Source organism: Lissotriton vulgaris, chromosome 2_1, assembly GCF_964263255.1.
Source record: "Lissotriton vulgaris chromosome 2_1, aLisVul1.2, whole genome shotgun sequence".
NCBI lineage: Eukaryota > Metazoa > Chordata > Amphibia > Caudata > Salamandridae > Lissotriton > Lissotriton vulgaris.
Genome location: NC_141687.1, coordinates 1819129366 through 1819155320, shown reverse-complemented (window position 1 = coordinate 1819155320; position 25955 = coordinate 1819129366). Strand labels below are relative to the sequence as shown.

The 25955-nt window shown below is 48.0% G+C and overlaps 1 protein-coding gene across 2 annotated transcripts in view; it reads right to left on the bottom strand.

The window, feature by feature from the left end:
* Positions 1-25955, bottom strand: part of BLM (BLM RecQ like helicase) — a 451097-nt gene that overhangs the window by 55873 nt on the left and 369269 nt on the right. For both annotated transcript variants that reach the window (XM_086957898.1, XM_086957899.1), the window contains exons 17-18: positions 23517-23716; positions 9844-10039 (exon numbers count right to left, since the gene is read on the bottom strand). In XM_086957898.1, the coding sequence (XP_086814024.1) occupies positions 9844-10039; positions 23517-23716 (396 nt within the window). The remainder of the gene's footprint in view (positions 1-9843; positions 10040-23516; positions 23717-25955) is intronic.

The following is a 25955-nucleotide window of genomic DNA, read 5'->3' as shown; positions in this document are numbered from 1 at the left end:
GCAATGCATGAACCATTTCAAAATTGCGAATTCGCAATCTGGGGCCGCTATTTACCGCGAAGTCTAAATACGTGGTAAATAGCAAAAACTTAGAAAAATGCACTTTAGTGCATTTTACTGAGTTGTATTTTACACACACATGTCCTTGGGACATGTGTGTGCGCAACACCAGTGTACATTACCATTTCAGGGGTGCAACAGGGTGTCCAAAGGACACCCTGGCACCCTTGAAATTGCTTCCTTATTTGCGATTCGCTAATTGCGAATCGCAAATAAGGAATTACTCCCCATTTATTCCTATGGGCCTTAAGGCCCATAGGAATGAATGAGAAAGCCATTCCTTATTTGCGATGGTCAATTAGCGAATCGCAAATAAGGAAGCAGTAGAAATCGCAAAAAATATTGCGATTTCTACATGCATCCCGTTTTGCAAGTCTTTAATAGCGAGTCCTTAAAATTCGCTATTAAGGACTCGCAAAACATGACTTTGATGAATCTGGGGGTAAGTCAGCATAGACAACAATGAGTACCCTCCATATAATTTATTGAATAGTAAGAAAGCCCTGGCAGAAACTGATGACCAGAGTTTTATGGTTTTAAAATGATCATTCCAGTTTAAACTACTTGAGAAGTGTAAGCCTAAATATCTATTTTTTGACTTCCTCATTTTAAAGCCCATTTATAGTGCACCTGCTTTCCTACAAATCCCATTATTTTGTTTTCTAAATTTATGTTCAAAATGCTTTCTGTGCAAAACTTCCCAAATGCCAATTTTGTGTAATCAAATCGTTCCCATACAGGACACAAAGGTATGTTGCTGTCACATATTTTAGTAGAAAATGAATAAGTGCTTCTCAAAAAGAATGACAGGTCAGGTTCGTTTGTTGTTATTAATGGACACATGAGAGAAAACTAAAAGGTATTTGATGGGGTCAAATCTAGTGGTGTTACTAAAGACATGATTATTCCAACTATATTAACAAATTACTATCTCTCTTTTTAGGAGACTTAAAGTGTTTGGAGGTAACCAGAGTTATTCTTCCAAACAAGGCGTTTAAGTTGTTTTATGTAAAGATGGATTTTATTTTATGTTAATAAAAAGACGTATGTGATGATATATATTTAGAACTTATAAAAAATATTTTCTGCTTTTGTTCAGACTTATCCGACTTGTCAAGAGTCTACAGCTATTTGTACCAGTGCTGAATTAAGGGTTTTGAAAAGACTGGCGATTGGTTTTGCTTTCTATTTCTCCTTAGGCAAACGTGTGATACAAGGAATGTATTGTGGATGCTGATTTGTCAGTAGGGACAAAAAGTTCAATTTGTTTTTTACCTCCTTGACACTTCTTCAGGAATTCCAGGCACCAAGTTTCACTCCAGTACCGTGTAACTTATGTATGCATCTGTGCCTCTACACACTCTGATATCTGGGTTACTGACTGACCACTAGTACCAAATTGTTAATGTGTAGCGTACTTTACGTTTTCCTGTACATGTATACCATTATATTGCAGTCTCCCACACACACCTAAACTACCGCCCCATCATGGATCCTATTGGCAAGCACACATATAAAATCAACTACCCACCGGCACTCACCAAAAAAGCCGCTAAACGCTTTAAACACAACTTCCTTAGGTCACACCATGAAACACCCTTTGCTGACACCTACTTCTCACCGGTCAATGGATCCCTGAACACTGATATCATCTTCCACACCACACGCAGAGCTCAATGGCAAAAGGCGTTCCACACCCTACTCACCGTCTCTTCCACCAAGAAATCCTCTCACAGCCTAACTCTTTCCATCACGCCATCCCAACTCTTTCCAGGCAGAGCCACCATCACCATCTACAATAACGGGATTGTCCTATCTCAATCCACAGACAGGAACCTGGAACTACTAGACAACTTGTTCCCGACTCTCATAGAGCACCTCTCCAACTCACGGAACAACATCTCAATTAGGGACACACCTATTACCCCGGACCCCCCATCTCCTACCCGCAACTCTTCTATCCCAGCTCAGCACCGGGCAGGTGACTCAAGCGCCTCAAACACTGACACAGCTTGCTCCCCCTCATACACCACCCACACCCCCACCCCTTCAACCAACTCACGGGCATCCACACTCTTCATCAACACTACTCACACACCTACAGATGGCCTCAACACCCCGCTCACCGCAGACGGCACAGCTCCTTCCCACAGCACACCTAACCTAGTTCAACACCAGAACAACACCCCTTTTTATAAATCCCCCTCTCTATCCCCCCCTATACTCAGCCCCCATTACCCTCGAACTAACCACGCAGAACACACATCCTCTCTCAATCTAACTACCCCCCCCCCACAACAGGGCCACCTCCAATCTCATCTCCCCTCCTACTCTCAGCCCCCACTACCCGACCGGTTCCCCCACCACCACTATCAGTCTCCCAGACTACACCCTGATCCGCCCGCCTACCATCAATGCCCTCACCCAGACCGCCAACCTCCTACCTACCTCATCCACTCCTCTCCCGCCCAAAACGTCTCTCCCCCCTAACATCACCCAGTACACTAACACAACGCAACCCCGTTCGAACACCAGCCCTCCCTCCCATCAGCACGCGAATTCCCTAGTCGGTCATTCTCCTTTGACTACCACCCCCAACCCCACCCCCTCCTCCTCCTCCTCCACCTACCTCACGATGGACAACACCCCCTCCACCTACCCCACGATGGACAACATCATGGCCACTCTCTTCCAGATCAAAGAAGACATACACATCATCAAAGAACTACTCTCCATACACCCCACACATCCCTTACCCACCCCCACGCCCCGCCCCAAACTGGCCACTCCCCCCCCAGCAGACACCCTCACACACCCGCCCAAATTGGCCACTTCCCCTACGGCCGACACCCACACCCTACACCGGGCGTCAATACCTGTTCATAGTCGCAACTGCTGCCCTCGGCCTCCTCGCCGTCCCTGCAACCCCGCACACAACTTCACCTCCCAACCCATCTTGTCCCCCGCCCTCCCAATTAACTCTCCCACTCAACTCTCCCCCAACCGGACCTCAATGCCAGCTCGCAATCGCAACAACCGCCCTCGTCGTACCCACAACCCTATTTCTGATCTCGACACACTCACCCTTCTCCGCTCCTATGACCCAGCATCCCAAAATGACACAACCTCCCCACACCTCACCATCCCCTCGATACACTCAAATCCCCTTAGACCCCCCACACTAAACAACAGATCCTCCATCCCCAATAACCTCAGAAGAGTCCCCCTCGCTCTTGAACCACCCACCACCCCCAGCACACCCAGTCTCAAATGCACCCTCCTCAATTGTAGATCGGCCTCGAAACATGCCGCCGCCATTGCAGAGCTCCTCTTATCGCGGGACCTCGACTTAATCATACTGACTGAAACCTGGCTAACTGAATCTTCTACACCTATAATGGACATTCTAGTTCCCCCTAACTACCACATTATCAGGCTCGACAGATCAGGCCAACTGGGGGGTGGAATCGCATGCATTTACAGGAACAACATCTCTGTTCGGAGAGCCAACTCCACCTCACTACCATCTCCAAATTCCTGTGAATACATCTGCCTCGACATTATCAGTGAGGGCAAACCGATATGCTCTCTTCACAACATTTACCACCCTCCCAGGGACAACTTCACCTTTTCCCAACAAATCATGGATATGATCTCAACCAATTCCGGGCGGCAGCTCACCCAAATATACCTTGGGGACTTTAACCTCCACTGGAACGATCGTAATGACGCGGTGGTAAATAGTCTTAAAAATTTCCTAGACGCCCTTAACCTCACCCAAATATGCAACAGCCCGACCCACGAGAAAGGCTCTATCCTTGACCTGATCATCTCCAAAGAGGACTCTGTCCTACTCGAGTCCATCCAACCCTGTGACTGGTCAGATCACCATATTATCACATTCTTCATCAATGAAAAAGTTAAAGTCAACCCGACTCAATTCCCCAATCCGAAAGTTTGGAAAAGAGACATGAAAAAACTCAACCCAGGCTCTTTGCCCCCCAACAGGCGCAATCTCCTTCTTCCACCGACAGACGATACGGACGTTCAAACCCTGACTGACCACTATCTCAATACCATGACCACAATAATTAATGAGGCTGCACCTATGCAGCTGAAAAGAGTCACCACTAAAATCTCCAACCCATGGTACGACGGGAGTCTCAATGAGGATAGACGAGACATGCGAATGGCTGAACGTATCTGGAGAGCAGCTCCCTCTGCAATGCACCTAAAAGACCTGAAGAAAAAGAGAAACGCCTACTTCAGGAAAATAAAACGTACAAAATCAGACTTCTTCAGCCGCCAGCTCGACCAGGCAAAAAACAGACCGAGAAAACTATTTGAGCTTATCAGATCGCAATCCAAGGAACAACCCCAACCACTTAACACTGCGAGTAAAGCACCCTCCTGTGAAGACTTCGCTGCTTTCTTTATCCAAAAAACTGACAACATAAAAAGCGATCTCCTTATTGATGCAAGCCTCCATTCCAAACCCCAGTGCCCAGCAACCGCTGAACCAAAAAACAATGCTACATGGTCAACCTTTGGCACATACTCGGAAGAAGAAATTGGTAAACTGCTCAACACCCTGAAACCATCCAATCACCTCACGGACCCCTTGCCTGCCTCCGCAGTAAAAGACTTTACCCCTCTGCTTCTCCCTCTCTGGACTAAAATTGTCAACAGCTCTCTCCAACAAGGAAGCATCCCTGACTCCCTCAAAGTTGGTCAAGTCACACCTCTACTAAAAAAGCCCACAGCCGACCCCTCTGACCCCAACAACTACCGACCCATCACCAATATTCCCACTCTCGCCAAACTACTAGAAAAATGCGCACAACTACAATTGACTAATCACATTGAGCAATTTGATCTCCTCAACCCGCACCAGTCAGGCTTCCGAGCGGGACACAGTACTGAAACGGCCATGACGCACATAATTGACGACGCACTTCAAATGCTAGACCAAAACGACACTTGCCTCCTCATCCTTCTTGATCTCTCTTCAGCATTCGACACCGTTAAACATGAGAAGCTGCTAGAACTCCTAAACACAAGAATGGGCTTATCTGGAACTGTTCTCAAGTGGTTCACTTCCTTTCTTCACAACAGGACGCAGAAATTCAAGAGCAACAACCAGATGTCCTCGCCAATACCTGTAACGCTAGGAGTCCCCCAGGGCTCCTCTTTATCCCCAACTCTGTTCAACCTAGTCATGGAACCACTCACCACCTTGCTACAAGCATCCAATGTTCACTTTCACATGTACGCCGATGACACCCAACTTTATCTCAAATTACAATCTCCCAATGACATCCTGCTCCTGAACGCAACAATCAGATGCACCCAATCCTGGCTTGCCGATAATCACCTCAAACTCAATGCCCTGAAAACAGAGTTCCTTCTGATCTCACCTCCAGCTAAGAGCTCCACTGCTCAAACCTGGCTTAAACACCTAACTGCACTCAATGTCCAACCCACCATCGTGGACTCAGCAAAATCTTTAGGCATTACACTTGACACCAATCTCAACATGCAGCAACACATCAGCAAGGCAACTAAGGGCGCAAACTTCCAGATCAATACTCTGAGAAAACTTAAACCCTTCCTCCCAGCCAAAGACTTCCAAACCGCAATACAAGCTATAGTCATCCCCCGAATTGAATACGGCAGCACCGCACTAGTCGGACTCCCCCTAACCACAACCGCACCCCTAAGAGCCTCCCTAAACGCTGCAGCGAGACTCATCACTGGGTCAAAAAAGCACTCCCACATTACCCCTGACCTGAGAGCCCTGAATTGGCTGCCATTTGAAGCCAGAATACACCTGAAAATCGCCTGCATGACACACAAGGCGGTTCACCTTAAATCACCCGGCTACCTCGCCCAGAAATTGACAATTTCTGGCGGAACCAGAAACACTAGAGGCACAAATAATCTTCTGCTGAAACCGCGAAGATTCCGGAAGGAAAAAACATATAAGCGCTCCTTCTCTAGAATGGCACCTAGGATCTGGAACTCTCTCCCTCCAGAAACAAGGCTTATCCCATCCACTACACTCTTTAAAAAAGAAGTAAAAGCTATCCTCATGGCTAAATACACTTGAACTAGTATCTAGAACTCTGTTAACACTGTACTACATGCTTCTACCTGCTTGACCCCTTTGCCTACTTGTATGAGTAGTCTCCCTCACATACCCCGTATGTAACCTAGTTGTACTGTTTGATTTACTGATTTATTTGTATTATTACGCCCCCATCATGTACCCCTCTATGTAACCTATTTGTACTGTTTTGATTTATTGATTTATTGGTATGAGTACGCCACCATCTATGTAAAGCGCTCTGATATCTGCAAAGATCATGTCCGCGCTATATAAAACTTTTAAAATAAATAAATAAATAAGTTAAGTGCTTGGCTGGTCTCACAGTTCTAGAGCCCATATTTCCAAAGGAAAGCTAACAGTGAGTTCATCAGAAAATGCAAACAATAGATAAATGGAGGGAGAGAAGGGTAGCGTTTGGGCAGAAATGTCCCCTGTATGCTATACAGGCATGTTCCCCTGCTAGTGCACAGTGCCCAACAATGTGTAAATCTGTTATCCTGATTTTTATCTGGGCCCTGGCATCACACTAATCTAAGCATCTGCACCTAGACCTATGCCTGTCCCAGACTGTGTGAGGTCATGACTGTTGAATGGCATCTCAAGCATGCCTTAATTGTGTAAGCTAATGTTCCTGTCCTGGATAATGCACATAAAGTAGTGGTGTCAGCATACTGTCTTTTTAGAAAAAAACCACAATTATGTTTATGTCCATAAACCTGTGCATCACTTTACACAGAGGCTGTGTCTGGAGAGCAGCCTGAGGAGGACACTTGAAAGAACCACTACCCCAACCCAGTTCTACAGTTGAAGACAGCGGATCCATAACCTCAACCTAGATGTTGTGCATACATCTGGGACACAATCCACTCCACTTTGTTCCAGTTCTAAGTCCTTTAAGACTAGGAGCTGAGTGCTCCTCCGAGTAAAGTACTGCAAGGCAGGGTGTCTGCCTGACAGCCAGTCTCCAAGAGATAAGGGGATATCACCTGAAGCCTGTACTTTCTACTTGAGTAGTTGTGGATCTGCCCTGAAGCCTTCGGGTCTGCTGAGAGGGAAGTAGTATGCCTGCAGGAGGATAGACTGTACAGGTAGAGAAAGGTCCAGCACATCCTGATGTCTGTGTGATGTAAACTGACAGCCCACTGCACAAGGGGGAACTAAGGAGAACTTTGTGGGTCCTATGGGCCCCATAGTCTATTAACCCGGTTCCTGGAGGGAACCATAACACTCTGCTCATCAGCAAAGTCAGGGCTGGAACTGCATGACTGCCATAGCCCTAGACAAGGGCTGCAACTGCATGACTGCCCTAGGCCTAAATTAGGGCTGCAACTGCATGATTACCATAGGCCTAGACAAGGACTGCTGCTGTACGCCAGGACAAGGGTGGTAAGTGCTTGATTGCCATATGGCTGATTGGTGCTGCATCTACCTCCAGTCAAATCTGGATCACAACTAGTATGATCACCCCACTGCCCGACCCTGGCTGCATCTGTGCTCTTTCCCTTCCTTCTTGCCTTTTTTCCCCTTTCTCTTGGATAACGTTTTTTTCAAAAACAGTAAGATTGACATTTGTTGAACACTTATGTGAAATATGAAGATATTTAAACTGAGCTGTCCTATATATATAAAAAATAATAAAAGGTGTGTAGGATAACAAGATTTTTGTAGAACATATCCGTATTAATGAAGTTTTGTTCGATATAAGCTATTAAAAAGTATGAGATAATTAGCTGCGAAGTAAAAAATTAACTAAAACTCTATTGAGATAAATATGAAATCATGGATCATGTTTTTTAGGTGATATGTGTTAGGTTGTATGACATTACAACGCATGCTTTTACTACGCATGCCTTTACATCGCAAGTTTTACAACGCATGCTGTTACAACGCATAGTGTTGAGGGGTGCTGGATAGTGAATAGTTTAATTTACTATTCCAACTCCAGTCCCCGTGGATAGTAGGGAAGGTGTTGGATAGTAAATTAAATCTATTCCCTATCTTAGAGCGCCCCCCCAGCGCAATGTGTTGTAATAGCATGCGTTGTAAAACTTGCGATGTAAAGGCATGCGTCGTAAAAGTTGTGTTGAAAAGGATGTTCCCCATGTGTTAGCTTTATGTACAATATAAAGTAGCAATCGATGTGCTTTTTATATATCTTTTTGTATTTTTATTTTTTCTAGTGTTGTTATTTGAATATTGTTGCGAATGACGGTCACCTGATGAAGGCAGTTTGCCGAAACGCGCGTAGCTTCAATCCACCGCATTGCCTACCTCAATAGTACATCGACCTCAAATTTATAATTTTTTGTTCCTTATTATGTTTTTTCTATTTCTATGTGTATGTTAATTAATGTAAATTTATGTGTTGAAATATAATGAAATGATTGTTGAATAATTTGATATACTGAAGGTAAAGAATGAAAAATAAGTCAAAAAAACTAAAATAAAATATTTATATACTTTTGAAAAAAATAGTTTTGACTCTTTAGTCATGTGCACATCGTCGCTACTGTTTTGAATATATTTCTTTCACCTAAAACGAGATGGCATTTGATAATTGAATGTTTGCTATAGTTTCTTGCTTTCCCATTGCATCTGTCCTCGGCCCAGGTGGGCCCCCATCACTGCAATGTCTAAAAGGTGCCAGGCCTGTGCCTGCACTGGCCCTGAGCGCTACACAACCTGATGCTGGGAGGGAGAGGGGTGGAGGTGTATGGGGTGATGACAGACCAGGCCTGTGCCCAGCCTCCAATGCACCCCAGCAGACATTTTTGCCTACCACAGCTGCTGAAGGATATATGTGATGGTCACTGCTGGTAAAGTGAGACAACCCATCCAGGAAAGGTGTAAGACAAACAATACTAAGTGTGCATATGACTTGATTCACACTTACTTTTGACTCCTACAACAGGGGAGGGGGGAGTGTTACCTAGAGCTCGTAGGCTACTTAGGAGGTAGTAGCACAAAGAGCATGGCGGGTATAATGCCTGAAGAGAATCACACTCAGACACTGACATGTATGATCACTGGGCTTCAGTAGTATTGAGTGCTACCGTGTGACTAAAGTACTTCTTTTAATGAAAAGAAACACTAGGTTGGACACAGAGATTGTGTGTGGGTTGACTGTGGAGTGCTGAATGCTGATCTTGGGTATCCCAACTGTACCTCCCTGAGAAGCCTGTGACTGCTGCCCCTGCTATCCTAAGTATCAAATGCGGAAGAGGTTTTACCTGCCCAATTTGCAGAGCCATAGTATGAAAGGTCCTGGAACATCAGTGGTAAACTACATCAACCCAGCCCAGAGGCTTACAAATGGGGTTTGGCACATACATACATGCATACGTGACTGGTCAGGTGAAATTCACGAGTAACAAACACAGCTTACAGGCAGTACAAAAGGTGCATGGACTAGCCTTCCAATAAGTAAAAAAGGTTGGGGACAGATACTAGGGAACAATCACACAGTAAGAGCAAAGAAGCCAAGAAGAGCCTATGTGTTACAATATCCAGGGAAATATGCAGACCAGATACCCTAGTTTCCCTGTTTATTATCCTTGAAACTAAGACAGGGTGATGTTAAATGTTCTGCATTATTAAATACCAACGACTGCAATCAAGCAGCCTATCTGGCACATGCACCAGAGCTCACCTATAGGGATCATCTACCTGCTTACCTGAAATTCTTTTGATGGTTGCTGTATTGAAGATATTGAAGTAGTGGACATTGAAGACTTTACCAAGGCGTTTGCAAAGTTCAGTAAGCTCTCCCAAACACTTTTTCACCATTTCTTCCCGTTGGGATACATGGCTGACCACAGAAGCCTTGTTCTTCCGGAGGTTCGATGCACTCTCTGTGTCAAAGAACTCCACCTTGATAATACCAAAAAAGTAAGGCCTTGTAACATCAGATAACATCTCATCATGACATACAAAGACTGAACACAACACATGTTGTAAGAGGCACCATGAAGCTCATTCAATGTGCAAAAAAACACAACATGTTCATTGTGACACAGCAAACAATGACTACTAGACGGGCCCAGTTTCAAGCGATCCTAGGAGCTCGCTAATCTAAGATCTTCCTAAAAAAAACCTTAAGCCAAGAATGGGATTAATACCGCACAGGCTCCCAAGTGGGATGGTTTAGTCTGTACTCTGCCTCGCAGTACAGCAGCTCTCATTCAGACTATGATTTTAGGCACATTGGAGAAGTGACTGAGTCTTAAAGAGTGAAACAAGAGGAACAAAAGCCCCAAAGATTTCTAAAGTAGGTATGAGATTAAGCCTCTTTAACAGGAGACACATGGCGACTGTGGCTGTCCAACAAATTAATTTTTTTCCGCAGAGGTCACTGTCTCATATTTACTAAAATTTACCTTAGCATCTTAAAATATTGATTGTGGCTGGAAATTTTGAATATCTACGGAACAGAATATCGTTTTCACAATATCAGGGGGAAAAAGGTAAGTGGACAGAGGGAGGTAAGGATTCACTATTCTTTACTCCAGATCTACCTACCTACCTTGAATGAATGAATACATGTAAAACAAATGTATGTACATGTGGAGTTAGGTATAGAAACTTACATTTTAATATTCTGTAGCTCGATAATGTTGTCACAATAATCTGCACCATTGAGATTAGAGATTCGAAATTCACGGCCACCAAAATAATACAATAGTTTGTTTATGCAGGCTGTTAAGGAATTCCACCGCCACGTGAATAGTTGAGAAACAGGACTTCTTATTTACATGAAGGGAATTAAATACTGCATAGGATAAATATGTGGGCTCAAACGTTGGTAAACCCCCAGTAATTCTATGTGAGTAACATTTAAAAACCAGCTGTAACCACAGGCAAAAATATCAAAAGTATTAAATTTTTCCTGTGGAACTTCAGAGTTACTGTGGTACATCAGTACCAAAGAATGCCTTTAGAATACTAATTTGGCATGAGGGTGGTGGGAGTGGGGGGATTTCAGAAGTCCACAGTACACCAATGGCAAGCTGAATTACTATGGGAGCCCAGAGGGGACAAGACGAACTGCAATGCATATGGAAGAGTCCAGGAGGACCAGGGAAAGTCCATATTTAGTAATGAATACTCTGTGACAGTAGAGAGCACAGAGGAACCATGGAAAGAGAAATATTGACCCTACAATTATGTGGATTTGGGTAACAAAGAGGTTAAGAACCTCGGTTCTAGATGACTTCCGTAGAACCCCCTAAAACCTCCACTAAAACAGTATTGGAATACAGAGATAAAATATTTAAATTACAAAGAAATATGGTTGAAGCCTTTCTAAATTCAACTGAGATTGAGACCACCCCCATTGTAAAAGCACTTGCACTGTTTTCATGAATCAATATACCAAATTAAATTGTGGCCCCAAATTTAAAAGTCCTTCATTTTTACAGAACATTAAAAATTTTTTTTTTTTTACATGTTGCGTCTTTATTTATATAAATATATTGATCTGTTAATATTATTTAATTGTCTCAGCAGTCGCGGAGGCTCTGAGTAGGTGTTGTGGACCCTCAGAGGTCCCTGGGCCACAGGCTAAGGACCACTGACCAAGAAAGCTGAAAACACAAGCACTCCAACTCCAGCACGTTTATCAGAAAAGCAAAGAATTCCAGTGCCAGAATTCAGTCAGCTGCATCTCTCCCATACTTAAGAAAGGAACTGAAGATCCTTTGCTTTATGCAACACCTCACCCACATGAAAAATCCCTTCACTGTGATGCCCTATATATTTCAGCCTTTGCCTCCTCATTCTGAAATCTCCCACGGCTCCCAAAAAGCTTCATGAATTGGGTCTGGCAGCTGTATCGTACACCAACTGCCAGAATCCAGCTGTCCAGCCTTCTCTCAAACCCCATTTCAACTGGCAGGAGTGCCCGCTCTACTCATTATATGCCTTTTTCATAGGAAACCCAGGTGTGTGCAGTTAGGCATTTACATGCACAGAAAGGGCTGAAATTCATCCCTCATAATCATATATCCCTATATGCTGTTGACCTTAACATATATTTGCACGAAACAGCCCAGAATCTAAGCCCGGTCATCAGGTAGTTCTCCTTATTCAAAACTCCTATCAGGAATAACCATTAAATGGAATAAATCATCCCTCATCCTGTTAACACCTGGCACCACAGTCTGCGAATTGGAGTGCCCTCTGCCTTGGTGCACAACTTCAGTAAAATACCTCGGTTTCTGGGTAAATCGTGACAAACATGCGGTCATATCGCACAAGTTACTACTTGTGTAACGATATATCTGTAAGAGACATTAGTTCGTGATAGCAGTACCCTTCCGCGTCGGCAGGCGTCGTCTGCGGCTCCGCGTCCGTCGTAGGCGCCGTGATGACGTCGTCTGAGTACTTGGACGCCGCCTCCGCGTGCTGACGTCAGTTCTTAGCCACAGCTTTTCCTCGCCAGAAGCGCAGAGCCATGACAAAAACCGACACTGGTGCCAAGAAACTAGGGCCCTGAAAGGGGATGACCTTAACCCTAGATATCGGTTCGCAGAACGGGGAGGATGGGTGGGTCGGTAAGGAATCTATCACTAACTAATGTCTCTTACAGATATATCGTTAAACAAGTAGTAACTTGTGCATCTGAAAGAGAAACGTTAGTGATAGATTCCTTACCTTAGAATAGATACCCCAGCAATACCATCCCCGTGGTGGTGGGTCTGCGAACCAATATTTACACCAGAAAGTCCTGGAGAACGGAGCGGCCAAAGTAGCCGTCCCTCCGGACTTGACTGTCCAGGCAGTAGTGCCTAGCAAACGTGTGCAACGAGGCCCACGTAGCTGCCTGGCAAATGTCCTGCAAGGGCACACCTCGGCCCAAGGCAGTTGTAGTGGCCGTGGCTCGAGTGGAATGAGCCCGCAGCCCAACATGTGGTTCCTTCTTAGCCAAGGAGTAACATGCCTGAATGCACATGATAATCCATCGAGAGATGGTCCTCTTGTGCACCGCTTTCCCTTTCTTAGCGCCTGCGTACCCAACAAAGAGTTGATCATCCACCCGGAACTGGCGTGTGGTGCGATCCAGATAGAACGAGAGCGCACGTTTTGGGTCCAGACGGTGGAGCCTCTCCTCTCTCGAGGGGTGCGGAGGCGGAAAGAAGGTGGGCAATGTGATGGACTGCCCAATGTGGAAGGCCGTGACCACCTTTGGCAAGAAGGAGGGCCTAGTCCTCAAAACAACCTTGTCCGGATGGACTGACAGGAAACGAGGCTTACAAGAGAGGGCCTGGAGCTCACTCACTCTCCTGGCAGAGGTGATGGCTACCAGGAAGGCAGTCCTCAAAGAAAGAAGGCGAAGTGGACAGTTATGAAGTGGCTCAAAGGGAGCGCACATCAGAAAGGTTAGAACCAGGTTCAAGTCCCACTGAGGCATCACGAAAGGAACAGGAGGAAAGGTATGAGTGATGCCTTTCAGGAATCTGTTAACAATAGGGGACTTGAACAAAGAAGGTTGGTCAGGCAGCCACAGAAAGGCTGAAAGAGCCGAAAGATAGCCCTTGATAGTGCCCAGAGCAGAGCCCTGCTGGGCAAGAGAAAGAAGGAAGAGAAGAACCTCAGAGAGAGGGGCATTGAGGGGATCCACAGCCTTTGCTGTGCACCATGCCACAAATCTGTTCCACCTGCAGGCGTATACCGTCTTTGTGGAGGGACGCCTGGCTGCCAGAATGATGTTGCAAACTTCAGGAGGCAAGTCAAATGGCCTCAACTGTCGCCGCTCAATCTCCAAGCATGGAGGTGGAGACTGGACAGGTTCGGGTGGAGGACCGTCCCCTGCTGCTGCGACAGAAGGTCCTCCTGAAGAGGCAGACGAATCGGGGGATCGACTGACATGCTGAGTAGCTCGGGATACCAGTACCTTCGAGCCCAGTCCGGAGCCACAAGGATGACTTGTGCCCGGTCGCGCTTGATCTTCTTCAGTACTCTGGGCAGAAGAGGTATAGGCGGAAAGGCATGCAACAGACCGCAGCTCCACTCGCGACGAAAAGCGTCTCCGAGCGAGCGCCGCCTTGGAAATTCCAACTCGCAGAACTGATGACATTGCGCGTTCTCTTCGGTGGCGAATAGATCTAACCAAGGCTCTCCCCATCGCAGAAAGAGGCCTTGCGCCACGTCCGAGTTCAGACGCCATTCGTGATCCATCGAGCACCGACGGCTGAGTTTGTCCGCCCTGGCGTTCAGAGAACCGGCCAGGTGTTAAACCACCAGTCACGTCCTGATGTTCCAGCCATTGCCAGCGACACAGAGCCTCCTGGCAAAGGGTCCATGACCCTGTTTGTTGCAGTACCACACGGCGGTAGTGTTGTCGGTGAACACCTGCACTGCACTCCCTCAGACAGACGGGAGGAATGCCTTCAGTGCCAGACGAATCGCCCGCAGCTCCAACAGGTTGATATGGAGCCGGGACTCCGCCGGAGACCAGGGCCCTCTGATCTCCGCCTCTCCCAAGTGGCCTCCCCAGCCCTGGAGGGACGCATCCGTCACAACTACGTGCTCCGGTTGGGGAAGGGAGAGGGATCTGCCGTTGACCCAATCGCGGTCCGTGAGCCACCACTGCAGCTGTCTCGCAGTGCCCTCCGAGATCAGGACATGGTCGGACAGGTTGCCCCGGTGCTGGGCCCACTGAAACTTCAGGTCCCACTGCAGAGCCCGCATCCGCCACCGTGCGTGATGCACCAGAAGGATGCAGGAGGCCATCAGCGCCAGAAGCCGCAGCGTCAACCTGACCGAAACCCGGGATAACGGCCGAAAGACCGGAATCAGAGCCTGTATATCTCGGACCCGCTGTTCAGACAGGTAAACCCGAAACTGCGCCGAGTCGAGAACCGCTCCGATGAAAAGGAGCTTCTGAGAGGGGCACAGGTGTGACTTCGGCACATTGATGGAAAATCCCAGCTGGTGCAGGAGATCCGCCGTAGTCTGGAGGTGGTTGACGACTCACTGGGGCGAGCCCGCCTTCAACAACCAGTCGTCTAGGTAGGGGAAGACTGACACCCCTAACCTGCGCAGGTGAGCTGCGACCACCGCCATCACCTTCGTGCACATCCGTGGGGCGCTGGTAAGGCAGAAGGGGAGCACGGTAAACTGAAAGTGCTCGTGGCCTACCGTGAACCGCAGGTAACGCCGGTGGGCCGGCAGGACGGGGATCTGGAAATATGCATCCTGCAAGTCCAACACTACCATCCAGTCTCCTGGGTCTAGGGCAGCCAAGACCTGAGCCAAGGTCAGCATTTTGAACTTCTCCTTCCGGAGGAAGCCGTTGACGTTCCTCAGATCCAAGATAGGGCGTAGGCCCCCTTTGCCCTTCTTGGGTACCAGGAAGTAGTGGGAGTAGCAACCACGACCTACTTCTGGCCCAGGAAGGCGCTCGATGGCCCCCTTGGCCAAGAGGGTCGAAACTTCCTCCTGCAGAAGCCGTAAATGATCCCCCGATACGCGGTGGTGTTGCGGTGGCATGGCTTGAGGAGCCGTCTCGAAGGGGAGGGAGTAGCTCCTCCGGACGATCTGCAGCACCCACCTGTCCGAAGTGACAGTGCGCCAGTGAGAGTGGTGATGGCGAACCCTGCCTCCCACGGGCGTCACATGGGCCGAAAAGCACGGACTAGGAGGGTTTAGAGGCGGATGATGCGGGGGCAGGTGGTGACTGGCTCCGCTTGTTCCCCCGACCGCCTCCACTGCGGTTCCCACGGCCGCGCTGGACGACAGTTTGCGGCGAGTGGCTGGCGGCACGTGTGGGGACGCCCCTTCCTTGGCCACGAAAGGGGCGAAAGGCACCCACTTGCTGGCGCGGGGCCGAGAGGCCCAAGGACTTGGCCGTAGCCCTGGAGTCCTTAAAACGCTCAAGCGCGTGGTCTGCCTTGTCGCCAAAGAGGCGACGGCCATCGAACGGCATGTCCATGAGTGTATTCTGGACGTCTGCCGAGAAGTTGGCGGACCTCAACCAGGCGTGGCATCGTATCACCACCGTCGTAGCCATCGCTCTGCCCAGCGAGTCAGTAGTTTCCAGTCCGCACCTGATTGAATACTTCGCTGCCTACCGGCCTTCCAGTAGGGCTTGGCCGAGTTTGGCCCGTACCTCCAACGGACACTCTGGCAGCACCTCCGCCACCGTTTCCCACAGAGAGTGGGTGTAACGGCCCAAGAGGCATGCGGTGTTGGAAGACCGCAGTCCACAGCTAAGGGACGAGAAAACCTTCTTGCCATAGGCCTCGTACCTCTTGGATTCCCGATCGGGGGGAGCCGTCGGGAAGGCGGTCTGGGAGTTAGAGGCCTGGATAACCAGACTCTCGGGGGTGGGGTGGGTGGACAGGAAACATGGGTCGCCCGGGGCCGGGCGGTGGCGTCTGGCCACGTTCCTATCTACAGGCGAACCTGTAGCGGGCCTGGACCAAGTGCCCAAAAGAACGTCAGTCAAGGCCTCATTAAACGGCAGCAGAGGCTCCATGGAGCATGACTGCGGCTTAAGGACCTCAGTGAGGAGGTTAGTCCTCACGGCCGCGACGGGGAGCTCAAGGCCCAAGGCCTTAGCAGCCCTCATCAACACCACACTATATGTCGCGCCCTACTCCGAAGCCACGGTAGGAGGAGAGACGAATCCAGTGTCTGGAGAGGTGTCCAGGCCACTGGCCTCCCCAAGGTCTCCTGTCCAGTCCATGTTAGACTGACATTCCCTTGTCAGAGGGTCCTCAGACCCCTCCCAATTCTCCTCGTCCCCCACCTCCTGAGATTCAGGGTCATAAGTGAATGGGGTGGGTTCATAGAATTGAAATTCTCCGAACGGCGTCGAGTGCGGCGCCGGCAGGCGTCGACCCGACGTCGGAACCCAGTGAGAGGAGGCATCGGGGACGGCGCCGGAGGGGACACCACACGGACCGACGCCGGGGGGGTCGTAAGGTCCACCGGTGACGATCCATCGCCCGACGAGGGCCCAAAGGCACCGACGACGCTGGGGCCGCTGCACCCTGCGGCGCCGAGCCCGAGGGCAGCGGCGGTGTAGGGATCGTGGAGCCCTGCGGCGCCGGGCCCGAAGGCGCCGGCGGCGTCGAGGCCGAAGCACCCGACGGCGTCGGGGTCGTAGCCCCCGACCCACTAGGGCCCCCAGACGGGTTCACTGGGCCCGAAGGCGCCGCGGAACCCGTCGGAGGAGAAAGGGACCTCATGGCCATGAGGAAACGCTCGATCTCCTCCGGCGTCGCGTTCAGCCCAGGGACCGGGGGGTATGGGGCCGAACGCGGCGCCCGCGACTCGCGAGGAGCCACGCGGGCGGTGTCCCCCCGAACCCCTGGCCGCGTCGCGCGAGCGTCGGGGGGAGTCAGAAGAGCGATGATGTCTCTTCGACTTCTTATGCTTCTTACCTGACGACTTGGACCCGGAGGAGTGGCGCCGACTCCCGGAGCTGTGACGGCTCCGTCCCCGCGACCTGTCCCTCGACCTCCCGTGGGACCGGGACCTCACACGGCGCGGGGCCGACTGACGGATCTCGAGTCGCCTGCGGGACCGCTCCCGCCTGGCCTTCCTCGAGAGGGCCCGACAGTCGGAGCAGGCCTCGTCGTCATGGTCGACGCCCAAACACATCAGGCACAAGCGGTGGGGATCCGTGACCGACATGGTACGGTCGCACTCGTCGCAATGCTTGAAGCCGGGCATCCCTAACGGCACCGTCGGAGTCGTAAAGACTTCGAAATGGATCAAAAAGATCAAAAAGTTTAGTCAAAAAGTGACTAGGGAACTGCTCTTTCCAGATCTGCGCTGGCTGGCACGGAAAAAAGAAGAACTGACGTCAGCACGCGGAGGCGGCGTCTAAGTACTCCGACGACGTCATCACGGTGCCCACGACGCCTACGACGGACGCGGAGCCGTAGACGACGCCTGCCGACGCGCAAGGGTACTGCTACGCAAAACTTTCCGGATCCAGTCTGACGCTTGGGGATATTCTAAGGTAAGGAATCTATCACTAACGTAGCTATGGCAAGGACTGAGCAACAGGTTGAGATGTATCCCTCTTTCTTTATCAGGCCAACTGGTTCTGGTGAAAATGATTATTCTACCCTGGCTGTTCTAACTACTCTATAAGGTTCCTGTTGCCTTAAGCCAACATCTCTCTTGCCCAGGCGGGAAGGCTAGCAACCCAGGATACGCTGGGAAATACTGTCATTGCCCCATGGGCAGGGCGGCCTCGCAGCACCTGATTTCGAGCGTTATTATAATTGTGCTCAAGCACACTTGGCAAACTATTGGGTGCACCCCTCTTTTCCTAAGGAGCCCCCTCTTGTAATGCCCTGGTACAGATTATTATCTACTCATCTAGTAAACACTTAGGGCCCGATTTATTTCCTGGCAATCAGCTCATCCTCCGCTAGGGTGAATGAGTACATTTCTTTGTCACCCGACAGAGGTGCTGATGGCCAAATTTAGAAATGTCTGCTGCCCAAGCAGACATTTCTATCATTGGAGGGACAGCCATCAAGGCAGTACCAGTCAAAGCACTGTAATTTTGCTGTACGGCAAAGTCAACATGAGGTAGCCTTACTGCAAACCTACCAACATTTTTTTTTCCATTCTCAAAAAGAAACTCCAAAAGCAGTAATTTATTTTTCTAAAGAAAAAAAAAAGAAAAAAAGAAAAACAGTGCTCCACTCGCCATGGGTGTTTCCTTCCATGGTGAGAGTGAGCCCTTTTTAATATCCCTTACCACTAGGTTTTTCCTGGCGGTGACGGACACTGAAAAACGGCTATATGTTTGCCCATCTAAATTAGGTGGGCAGGCATACAGCCAACCCTCCAATGGACCTTACTTTGTTGGGCCTTCAGAGAAATTTGACCATGGAAGACCATCATCAAACTCTGGTCTGCCCGTATTTATATTGGGGGCGGACCATTATGTGGGTTGGAGGGTACTACTTCCCTATTACAGAAATCAGGCCTTTAGTGACCAAACATTACAATATAATGCAAAATGAAGCCCCATCTGCCATAACCAACACCACATCGAAATGGGAGATAAACATAGATGCAGCAAATACATATAAGGAATGGGCATACTGGTGTGGGGAGACGGGACGCTATCTCTCAATGGTAGGGTGTGTCTCATCCATTTTAAAGTTCAGCACCAGTTATATTACTAATCAAGTTCTATCAATTTTATTCATTGTGTCCACTGTTCTTTCACTTGACGAAAAGGCCGGAAGGCCTGCATCTGGGGCAGGGACAGGGCCCCAACTGTAACGTGATGGTTGACTGACATGACTTTCTGTAATGAACCACTAGAGCTATACTATTCCCCCTTGCCCCACCACAACTGACCAAAAGATTTCCGGGGCCTATTACAGCCATTTTCCGGCCACAGCCACATGGATAGGGGGGAGGTGGGGAGTTGAGGGTGAATTATAGTTTGGCAGGGGGACGGCAGGAAGGTGCGCTGATGGTCAACCTATTATTGCTAAGGACTGGTGTTTGCAAGTGACATGGTGTCATTGTCATGTAATACTGCTATGCCTAAATCCCAGACTGAAACAAAGAATTTAAAGTTATTTTTGGAAATGGGTGCCTTTCTGCATTAAGTTTATTGCATCTCCCAATGTGTCATTGTGTTGTTCACTTGCAGTTTTATCATTGTTTAAAGTTTCTTGTTGTAATGAATCGATGTGCTAAGTTTCCTGACACTAGTAGTCCCGGAAACCTCAGGGCCGAGGGGTGAACCTTTGTACATTTCCTCCTAGATCAACATACTACAAAATTTGGCAAGTGAAATCAGAATTCCAGGGAAATAACGAACCCTATACGAGAGGCTCGGACATCCCCTGAAAAGTCAATGGTTTTCAGCCAGGCGTGGTACTGCAATGCCATTGACGATGAAATTGCTCTCCCATCGAGTCCATCATGTCCAGTCCACCCATATGATGAACTTTTCTACTTCTACAACGTCAGCAGTAGCTTAGAAGAGTATGGCTCGGGCCTTCTCCTAGACCATAGGCAGCACTTGCGCAACTGAATCACACATCATATAGTAATATTGGCCCAAATCGCAACACAGTGTTTACCAACCACAGTGCAAGGCTAGCGGACGAGAACATTCTCTTGCTGAAGGTATCCAGCCTCTTGGATTCCCTTTCCGGTGGAGTGGTAGAGAACGCAATGTGCTTTATCCTAGAGGTGGAGGCATGGACCACGAACCTCTCCATGGTAGAGTACTGGGTTAGAAAACGGGGATCTCCTGGAGTGGGGCAATGGTGGCAGGCAATTGTCTTATGCACAGAAGTCCCTGTGCATGGTTTAAACCATGCTCAGCGTAGGACATCAGTAATGGCTTCATTAATGGGGAGTCAGGGTTAGGAAGGGGCAACTCTCGGCTGAAACATCTTTTGTCAAGAAATTTGTTTTGACTGCCCTGAGAGTGGCTGACTGTCAAATACATCAACCAACTTATGTACCACCATAGATAAAGAGCCTCCCTCCTCCGTAGCTATGGTAGGAGGGAGAAACCAATGCCAGTGTCAGGTCAGGTCGGGTCGGGTGTTTAACCCACTGGCCTCTGGCGTTCCTTACACCAGTTGTCCTCATTCTCATTTGGGAGATGCTGGTATCCATCAAGGTTCTCATAATCCTCCAATTTGTTTCGCTCTTCAGGCCTGTCAAATGCAAAAGGCACTCGCTCCGATCCAAAGAGCATGGCCCTGGTCGGCTAGAGCCTAGGCGGGAACCAAGGAAAGTCTCGGTCTCGCTGGCATCTAAGCTCCAGATCTAACAAGGGATCAAAGGGGCCCAAGTGGTGCAGAGGGCAAAAACGTCATCAAAGATCAATAGGGTTCCCTCCTAAGCCTGTGGAGCTTGGAGGCACTCCAGAGGGGCTGGGCCACCTAAATATGATGGTGCATAGTCTTATAAAATTCCTTAAGCTGGGCGGGGGCTACTCCAGCTCCAGAAAAGTCAGGAAAGGGCAGAGAGGACATTGACTCAGGCTCTGCCGAAGTGCGAGGCTTGGAGTGCCGACGCTCCCACGCCTCGTTAGAGGACTTCGACGGGCGCGGCGAAGCCAAATACCTCCTTGACTTCTTGTGCTTGTAGGACTTACCCAACGACTTTGAGTATGGCAACGATCGAGGGTGCACCTCCACGAACATTCTACAACCTTTCCCTGAACTGGAATTTTGAGTGTTGCGGGGTCGTCAGGCGATGAGGAGCTTAAAGGATCGCTCCCTCAGGTCCTTTGGATGCATGGCACAGAAGTCCTAGCAGGTCTTGGAGTCGTGGTCCCTCTACATGTACCATAAACACACCAAATGTGGGTCTGTCACAGGTATATGCCTGTGACAGGCTCCAAATTATTTGAAACGTGACAGTTTTTAGGGGCTCCTGTCACACCAAAAGAGAAAATCTCTCAAAAATATGCCGAGAAAAAGTTGAGAAAAAAGGCAAAAAATGACTGCGGGTAGTTTAGTCCAGATCAGCTCTATCTGGCATGGAAAGGAAAGAAAGGACGTCAGTGCACCAGCATTACGCCTATATAGCTACTCTGCACAACATTTCTGGCACAGACGCTGTTGTCCTGGAGCCGAACAACACTTCTACCCCGACCCAGTCCGACGCCTGGGGAATATTCTAAGGTAAAGCAATCTGCAGCTAGACGTCTCCACCAGATTAGGGATGAAAGGAAGGAGTGCCATGGCCCAGAGCACAGTCCCTAGAAGAATGGATGTGTGAAAGAAAGGGACATTTTGAACGAGCTGACCGCCCCCTACACGAGCCCATCTGGGTGTTAAATGAAGGTTCGTTGAGCACACGGGCTATTGGGGTATGAGTGCGCAATACTCCCCCCTTCTTTCCTCCAGAATATCAGTTAGAAGAATTATAACCATGGGAACCCACACCTCTTATTCAGTTTCCTTTCCTACATCCCTTTATGAGATGAAATGCAGGCATTGTGATGAGAACTGGACAGTCTAAACATAGTGAACCCCAACCAATAGGAACTCCTGCCCCAGTATGGTAAGTGCCCATTCAAATATTTACAAGAGTAGGTGCGACTCACTAATCACGACGAGAAGAAATCCTTTCCAGTATGTGGTACCTTCAACATAAATAGATTAACTAATTTGCAGAAGAACCTGAAAGACATTAAGGATAGAAAAGGTGCCAAACAGTGGCCGCTCTTTATGCAATGGTAGGAGAAGGCAAAGAAACGAAAACATGAATCCCAAGTCCTAAGTATAAAAATATTTAGGAGAAAAAAATTTGTCACATAGAGACAGTTAGGTCATATATTTCCCCAACTCAAAGAACCACAAGAAAAAGAGAGTGGAAAGAGAGCAAGGACCCAAGAGAGAAGGAGCTGCTGGATATATGCCTCATGCTGGTTGATGGAGCTGGGATGCAGCTGGTAATGCACCCAGAAGCTGAGTACTGCATGCAGGCCTGCGGGAGCACAAGAAGGCAGTTATTGTAGGAGGAGCTCCGAAGGAACAGCTGTCAGATTTTGAACCGTGGAAATAGCAGCATGAAAAAAAAAAACACCACTGGTAAGACAATAAAGAATCAAGGCTTCAGCAGTGGAACATAACTCCAAAGAATTTTTGTTTCTAAGTAAACATATGATAGGAAGAGGATTTCACCAAATGCGCAAAGGGGGATTTGCAGATGTGATGAAATCTGGTTCTTTACCACTCAAAGTAAGTTGTATCTTCACCATACCTATTTAAAACCCACCTCAATGAGAGTGCAGTAGTGGCATGAAATCTTCAACACACTGTCCATGAGATAACAGAGGAGGTAAGATGAATCAATAAGGAATCTCCAAAGATGGCAAGATAACTCCAACTTTAAAGAATGTAAATACTCTGGTCATGGAGCACTAGAAGGATCAGGAACACACATGTACACATATCTTAAAGGAGGGCTGCATGGCATATCTAGGCAAATAATAACCAACAACAAAAATATTGCATACGGTGCAACACCTACATCAACATAATAAATATGTTACTACTGTTTTTACCTACAGATCATATACCTAACTCCATTACTTATCGTATCTATTAACTTGACATCTAGTGCTTAGGTCGATGTAATGGATGCAATATTGTTGTAATGCTATATAATGTAGGCAATATAGTGGGAGTGCACCAAAAGAAGTCCCAACCTGCACATGTTTCAGTCTCAAAAACGCAATGCCTGGGGGTGTGTCAGAAGATTCTTGTCCGTGCAAACATGTAGAAGTTAGAAAAAACACATTAAATAGATACTAAGACCTCCACACATAAGTAAGGGAGAGAAGGGCCACAGACATACATTTGAAAAATTGCATAAAAACACACAATACCTTTAGGAAACCATTGAGCACAGCCTGAGCCTTTTCTCCAGTGGTGACATAAGCGACTGCCTGATCATTGGCTGTGATGTACAACTCTTCGTCCAAAATGCGGTCCAGCACCAACTTCCGGAAAAATCTCTCTGCATTGTGTCGTGTGTAGGCAGCACCATGGCCAAATATTCCCGTCTGAATCTTTGCACTCTTGCCACCTGTTCACAATATGGAATAGACTCAATGCTGAACACTCTCAATAAAAAAACAAATATACAGCACACTAGACACATTTATACTGCTGATCATATCAAATAATTGGAAAGAAATGAACTTAGTGTTCAGAAGTGACCCTGATGATACTTGCTGGGTTAAGGTTGTGAAACCGTTTTCATGCATTTTCAATTCAAGCAGGTGCAACGGCTTGAAGTTTAGGGCCATCCTGAACCAAACCACTCGGAACTATTGCTTTATCCTAGAACTAGTTATACCTTTATTTCTCACTCTCTCTAGTGAGCAAATTTGGCAAGTTGATAGTACTCATTAATAGCACTTTATCCAGCAGGAGCAAAGCACTCTGCTACCGTCTTGTGGTACAAGCTAACAGTGTCACAGGAGATAGACAAGGTCAGAGATTGAACAGAACAGGCGGTAGCTCACCCGATTTAGGGGCGGAGTTAGATCTTTGCATCATCTATGAGAAGCTGGTGAAATCCTACTCTAAATAATTAATCGTCCCATGAATGCCAAGAATAATTGTGGGACATTTTACTAAAGTCCCAATGTTGATAATTCTTTCCAAATCCCAAAATCCTGGAAGATCTGCCTTAGCTGCTTTCCGTCCTTTTAAAATAATCAAATTAATCATTGGAAAGATATCATGCGAGAGATTGTTACTCATAGAACCAAGCGGGAGGCAAGTTGGCGGCCGACTGACCTTGATGAGAGTTGCTGCTACTTCTCTCCCTCTGCGTTTGCTCAAGATGCTGCAGCAGAAACTAAAAAAACACTTCCCCCTCTATTTGAGCACTCACCTTCGTGATGACATGCAGTTGTTGGGCATTGGATTCCAGCTGAAAAACAGGTTGTTCGCTACAGTTCTTTATTTGCTTTCACGAGGTCCCAGTTGATTCCTTGGCGTGCCTCGAGTGCGCTGCCGGTGCCTTGAAAGGAATATGGCCCAGAAAACGGACAAAGTCGACAAGGCGGCCAAAGCTCTCGGCAAGGATGCTCTAAATATATCGGTTGGCGCAATGGGGTGCTGCAGGAGTTCCCGGCGTTAAAAACTCTAAAGCTGCCAACATCGCTCCTGGCTCTACAAAGGGGCCGATTCATGCACGGCAAGGAGGTCAGACAAAAAAAAAAAATGGCAGCGGGAAAGAAATCGGAGCCGCTGGTGGGGACATTTAGACAACAAACAGTGGCGGAAACCTTCTCAATGTCTTTGCCCTCAGCCCCTGCTGTCATCGCTCAAAAAGCAACGGAAAACACTATGAGTTTGCCGGTGGCAGGAGTAACAGAGACTTTGGAAACAGAGCTGCATGAAGAACCAGGACTGGAGCAGGGCTTGCTGGTGGATCGGATTCAGCGTGTACAAGCCTCACAGGTAGATTGCATAGATTTGATGGCAGAAAATTTTAAGAATATAGAAAATGTAATATTGGCAGTTCCTGACTTGACAGGGGTGAGCGGGCTGACAGCGCTGAGGCTGCGTTGGAGGTGGTAATATATTGGAATTTGTGGAGTTACCGGCCACCATTATCAAGAATAATGCTGAGGTTAATAGCAAAGGCATAAGTGGCAATGGCATGATCAGCACTGCCCCAAATGAAGGGGTCTCCCCCATAGTACTTGCAGATTTAGCTTCAGATTCCAATCAAAAACAAGCCTCACAACGTCACGAGTTGACCCATGGATCTCTCGAGAGAGATACGTTTTACTCACTTAACGATGACTCCGAGACTCCTGCTCTTAGTGATTCCAACACTTCGGAAGAAACTGATTCAGGAGAGTCTTCTACCGTGCAAAAAGGCTGTCGTACCAAGGCTGCATTTCAAAAGCTTAGAACAGAATCCAGAGTAAGTCCGGCTAAATCTGATGCGGCAACGGCAAGAAAGTTGGAGTGGGATTATTCGGCCACTAGCATGGTTTATGAGAACGATGGGCAAGCAGGCTCCGGCGCACCAGTTGTTCCTCCAGGCCCATCTATTCCATCCTTACTGGACTTCGTATACTCCACCTTAACACAAATGCAGGGGGAGGCCAGAATGTAAAGTAGAAGATTGCATCAAGCAATTAAAAAATTGCAGGCCTCCAGTCGTAAGGTTAATAAACTATGTACAGAAATGGCGGAGATGGTCACTCATGTGGAGGATAGAACTGTGGCTTTAGAAGAAGAGGTTGATAAATTACAGGAATTTAAGGTACAGCAGGAAAAACAAGCAATGGACGTGTGCT